This window comes from Limulus polyphemus, unplaced genomic scaffold, assembly GCF_000517525.1.
Source record: "Limulus polyphemus unplaced genomic scaffold, Limulus_polyphemus-2.1.2 Scaffold458, whole genome shotgun sequence".
NCBI classification, from domain to species: Eukaryota; Metazoa; Arthropoda; class Merostomata; order Xiphosura; family Limulidae; genus Limulus; species Limulus polyphemus.
In genome coordinates, this window is record NW_013666068.1 from 27,633 (window position 1) to 33,876 (window position 6,244).

At 32.9% G+C, this 6,244-nt stretch overlaps 1 protein-coding gene across 2 annotated transcripts in view; it reads left to right on the plus strand.

Moving 5' to 3' along the window:
• The window catches only part of LOC106458408 (probable 3',5'-cyclic phosphodiesterase pde-5), a 99,450-nt gene that overhangs the window by 23,026 nt on the left and 70,180 nt on the right, over nucleotides 1–6,244 (plus strand). For both annotated transcript variants that reach the window (XM_022384617.1, XM_022384618.1), the window contains exon 6: nucleotides 3,201–3,238. In XM_022384617.1, coding sequence (XP_022240325.1) covers nucleotides 3,201–3,238 — 38 coding nt within the window. The remainder of the gene's footprint in view (nucleotides 1–3,200; nucleotides 3,239–6,244) is intronic.

Consider the following 6,244-nt stretch of genomic DNA (forward strand, 5'->3'; position numbering starts at 1 on the left):
GTTGTACCACTCTTCCAACACCAATTGATCTGTTGTACCACTCTTCCAACACCAATTGATCTGTTGTACCACTCTTCCAACACCAATTGATCTGTTGTACCACTTTTCCAACACCAATTGATCTGTTGTTCCACTCTTCCAATATCAATTGATCTATTGTACCACTCTTCCAACGTCAATTGATCTATTGTACCACTCCTCAAACACCAATTGATCTATTGTACCACACTTCCAACACCAGTTTATCTATTGACCACTCTTCAAGCACCAATTGATCTATTGTCTCATACTTCCAACACCAATTGATCTGTTGTACCACTCTTCCAACACCAACTGATCTATTGTATCAATATTACAACACTAATTGATCTGTGGTACCACTCTTCAAACACCAATTGATCTATTGTACAACTCTTCCAACACCAAATGATCTAAGAGAACCTAATATATATCTGAAGGATATTCATGTTATGGCCATAAGATATAAAAAGTAAGTTATTTGAAGAAAGAAAACAAACTCATAAGATGTGAAAGAATCAAAAGGTACAAGTGTCAAAAGTTACAAGACTCAAGAAACTCCCCAGTCTTGCAGAAAATGTAGGTAATAAAAACGTTGTACACTAAAAGCTCGAAAAAAGATGTGTATCGACAAAACCCTGTAAAATAGATGTGAGTATAATTGAAGACAGAGGAGTTTGTTTATAATTAAAAACAAAGCTACACAATGGGCTAGCTGTGCTCTGCCCACCACGGGTATCGAAACCCGGTTTCTAGCGTTGTAATTTCGGAGAGAAGAAGCTAAGAAATCACTCGCTAACTAAAACCACTGATTCATACAACTACTAGAGCGTGATGCATTTATAACTACAACTTCAAAACTTTAACACAGAATAATAGATATATATACCAGATGTACCAGGGTAACAAATATTTTTATTTCTTGTTTTTCAAGTACATATGTTATGCTATGTTGTATTCTACAGAGTTTGTAATTCTTCTCGTAATTCGTGGCATGCGCATGTTTAACTGACGTCACGACAGTACATATTACAACGTTAAGCGTCCCTTATGTAATGTCATTTCAGTGTCTACTGACTGAATGACAGACAACACGCTACTGTAAATTGGTACGAGTGGTTAACACCCTTTCGAGGAAATAATATCATGTTTTGTCATTTTATCACATTTTAAGATAATTTTTACCGCCAATAATAGTTTAGTATATCACAACACTTAGGTTTCAAATACAGCACAGATATGTCAACATTAAGGCTCGAAAACAATTCATAAAGCATTTTAACTTTCTCTCTCTCTCTCTCTCTCTCTCTATATATATATATATATATATATATATAAATTACAATCAACAAAGAAAATAAGCAATGATCGTAGAGGAAGATTTCGTTCAACAAGAAAACTAACGATCAAAAAACTTTGAATTACAATTGTCATGTAATTTTCAAATTTCATACGTTGATTGATTAAAGAAATATGCAGTGCTCCTTTAGTCAATCTAAGTCCCTATTTATGCCCCCCCCCCCAGAATGGCACTCCGGTGGGAAAAATATATATATCTAGATATTTTTGAAGTAGTTTTTTTTCTACATTATGAAAATCATTCCATGATACGAAAAAACTTATAGGATAAAAAAGAAAATTAATCACAAAGTAAGGAACTCAGTAACTGGAGCTTTTGTAGAAGCGTAGCTTTCTTCTTCAAAAGTGTTTCACAAAGTAGTACAAGGGTTAACTACGGTAGCAGTCAATAATTTTGAATTGATAGACTAAGGGGAAGGCACCTTGTCAACAGCATCCATCGCTAATTCTTAGACATCTCTAATCGAATAGAGGAATATGACCGTCACCTTTATAACGCGGTCACGGCCTCAAAGTGCGGAATGCGATTTTGCGGCAACGAGAAACGAACCACAGATCTACAGGGCGTCACGCTAACCATTAGCCCAGAAACAAATTGAAATCGTCCCTGGAAAACCTTTCAAAGGCGCTCTGGTTATTGGCTTTTTTGTGGCACAGTCACTTTGGAATATTTTACAATTGATAAATCGTGCTCAGATGCCTTTAGATTTAAAACCAAAAATTGCTATGGCTTCCATATGTACAGTAATGACATATAAATTTGGACAAGGATTTTACTAAACAATAGATTTGCTAGAAACAAAAAATATAGTAAATTATGTGCGAATCATATCTCATGAACGACGCTTTTATGAAGATCTAACAACGAACGCCATCATGAATGGTCATTTGTTTTTGTTAATTTGTTAGCACAAAGTTACACAATAGGCTATCTGCGATTTGACCACCGTGGTGAATCGAATCCCGGATTTTTACATTGTAAGTCCGGAAACTTGCCGCTTACTCACCGAAAGACAACTGAATAATTCGAAATTTATTTTGTTGAGAATGGTTAATTTTTATTGAACGTGTACATACTAATTTTTTGAAGTTTTCAAACCAGTCACGTGTGATTAGAAACAATTCAATAAATAAGTATTTAAAGAAAATCGACAACTTAATCTCTTTCGGAAGGTGGGTCTACATTCTTCCAGCAAGGATTGAATTTTCACTTCATTCTTACGCTCTGCAGTGTTTAGTTTTCTAAGTTCTGATATAGATTTTGTAATATATTTAAAAGTATAACAAGTGTAAACTCTTTTTAGAATAGTGTTCCTCAGAGGTTCTTAAATGATCTGATTTAGTCAATACTCTACTTAAAATATTTATAATCGAATATTCAGGATAAGCTAATCACCAATGGATAATCTTAGGAGATTTGGTTTTAACACGTTAAGCTTCCTCAGTTTATTTGCTTAAAATATAAACAAGTATTCAGGATAAGCTTTTCACTAATGGAATAATCTTTGGAGGTTTGATTTTAACAAATTAATCTATAAAACAACTGTTTATAGACAACATTCTGTTATACTGCATATTTAGTGTAATAATGTGTACTGTAATACTTTTCCGATGTGTACGTGTGTGTGATCTGCGTATTTCGCAAGACCTACCTGAGATTACGATGCAGTTGCGGTTGATTTAGTTTTGTGCAGAAAAGGGGATTCCTTTTCATTTTTCCCGAAACTTACAAGTTTTATATCTAAGTTAGCGGTTTTCTAAAATACCCAGTAAAGTATGAAACTTGCCCAGTTTACCAACTCATTGCTTTTTTTATGTAACAGGAACTGGCCAGCTTTACCACAGAAAAAGACCAGCCAACGTAAGTGTTAGAATAGAGTGAATCTACTGTTACACACCTAAAAGGCTGTTTTGTGCTTTTTTTGGTGGTCGTGGGAGGATTTTTGTAAGATAGTATTAAACCAATTAGTTTAATCGATGCTTCATATGCGAAAGCTTTTACTAAAATAAGCTCAGGAACGTAATTACGTCAAGATAAATTCAGGATAATCAGTTTAGTACTGGCATAATTTCCTGAATTTAATAAAGTTCAGTTATATAGCTTCTTAAAATCCCACCCTAAGAAAAATATTTTATCCCAAAGATTTTAATATTTTCTCAACAGTGTCTGAACTTATCTACTTTTTATCTAGTGTATACACAATCAACAGTGCAAATAAATATTGTATGTTCCACTTATGCAGTTTCCTGTATAAAAACAAACAAACAGAGACAGACATTTGAAAGATCCTGACATAACTAACTTAGTGTTGATATAATTATGCTTCAAAATGTTGAACAGATCATTTTAAGTTGCGTAGTATCAACAAACTAAATATTAGGTCTACATAAAAGGTCTTTTGAGGTTCTATGCTGAACTGAGCATTTTTTTTTTGGAATACCCTGTTACGACGAACACGTTGCTTGTTTGTATAAATAACTCAAACTAATGAGGCGTTTCAACATCGGAACATTGTCAAAGGAACATTATATGATGTTTTAACATAGAGAACAAAGTAAAATCCAATTTCAACATTAACTCCATGGTAACTAAAACGACATATCACTCAAATTTTGGCATACTCATTGTTTTTAATAATGGTTGGAGACGGCTTGAATGGGTAATGAAGAAAAACTTAATATAAGTTTAACATAACAGCAAATGTACAACGTTTCGACAAGGTTTTGTCATCATCAGTAAGAAAGTAAAAATAAGTAAAAAAGTACTACTTTTAAGTAGTAAAAATCACGATAACGAAAGTTATCCTTATGTATTATGTACTACTCGTGAGGGTATCTTATTAATGAAAGGGTGACGGTCAGTTCTTTCAAGGACAGTACCTTATGCTTAAGTAATAAATTTAAGGTTTAGCTTACAAAGAAGTAGTACCTTGAATCAATGAATGAAATGATATTTTAATTATGTATTCTAATTGCCAACACTATGAATATAAAAAAGTCTATCATTAGCAATATTGACTGCTCTCTTGTATAGGGCTCCTTTAACAAATAATCGAAAATAATGAACATACTTTTACATATGTGAAATACTCACAAAATCGCTCACGGCTTCAGTATATTCAATTTGGTCGTGTTTACGATCTTCAAATATGCTGAAGCTGTGAGCGATTTTGCTTGTTAGATAACACACAACTTTAATAAAAGTATATAATGTAACTTAAGTGCAGATTTTAGGTGATAGAGAATTAAAAGTCTGTTGTAAATTTTCTAAACCCTAAATCTGTAGATGAGCTGGCCCTGAATACATACACTTCATATTCTGTACACTTGTAATATCTCAAATATCTGTTAGCAATTCAGAAAACGTTTTTACAATTTATTCAATGTAATAAAACTATGGTCTCTGATTTTCTTTTCTAAAGAATTTTGTCGTAATGAAAAACTGAAGCCTGTCTTATTGTGACGAGATAAAAAGATTTAAAAAACATGTTATAGCGTACATAGTTCTCTTCGAAGTTAAATTATCTATCGATTACGTTATTGCTACAGATTTTAAGATATATTTTAGATATAACGATATAAAACCTGAGCAAATATACTAACTACTGACAACTGGAGGTATTTGGACGATTGAAGTAACCACTAGAGAAAATTATGTTATTAAGCATATTTGTGTTTGAAGTGGTAAATAACCTAAAGGGATTAAAAGTTCTGAGATGGCTTGACTGGGTAAAGAAAAAAACTTTATATAAATGTACGACGTTTCGACAAGATTTTTGTCATCATCAGGTACAAATAGTTTACAGAGATACATGAGTAAATATATTCAGTATAAAACAAAGAGATCACATGACTGGATATTTCTTCACATTCTAATATAAGTATCTTGGTACCCCGGGGTGTTGATTTAGGGGTGGGGCTGTATTCTTCAAATAATTAAAATCAAAGATAGCTTCTTTTATTTTGTCTTTATTGATGTCAGGTTCTTTGTTTAAAATTACAGTGTTTTGTATGGATATACTGTGTTTTTTTTAGTTACAATGGTGGTAAACATGGGAGGGCTTTTTATTATGTTTAATGAATCTGGTTTCCAATTTTCTACTTGTTTCTCTCATGTAAAACTCTGGACAGTTATTGCGTGTTATTTTATAAATGACGTTGCAATTGTGTGATTCTGTGTAATTTTTATTTAATAATGATTTTAGTTTATTGCCGGGTTTTTGGTCGAATTTTACGTCAACAGAAATTTTATGTTTGATGGCAAGTTTTCTCCAAGTGTTGATTATTTTGGAGCTGATGTCAGGGATAAATGGTAAACTGCAGTGTAATGTTGTGTTGTTGTTTGGTGTATTAATGTCAATTTGTTTGTAAGTTGAGTTTGAGGTTTTTGTTCTGGTGGTTGTGTGAAAATATTTCGGCAATTGTTAGTGGAAATTTGTTGGTGTGAATGAAGGAATGCTTTATAGAGTTGATTTCTTCATCTATGTACTCGGTTGAACAAAGTCTTGAAGCTGTGTGTATAAGTTTTTTTAGTATATTAATTTTTTGCTTGAATTCATGGGCGGAATTACTTGGGATGTAGAGGCCTGAGGATGTAGAGTTCAGTATTGTTGTCCGAACTTTCGAGAAAAAATATTTCTCGCAGATATAAAAAGACAAAGGCCAAAGAAGAGAGCTTATAAGTCTGTTAGGAACCTGTTATAACCGTGTACACTATAAACTGTGATTTTGCTAACCCTTATCAACCGGAAAGTATACGACATTTGACCAAGAACAGTTATAAACCTCGAACGTCAGTGAAATCTCATCGGACGTTAGTATTTTTCCGAAAATATTACTGGATTCTTATCGGACATTAGTGGTTTTA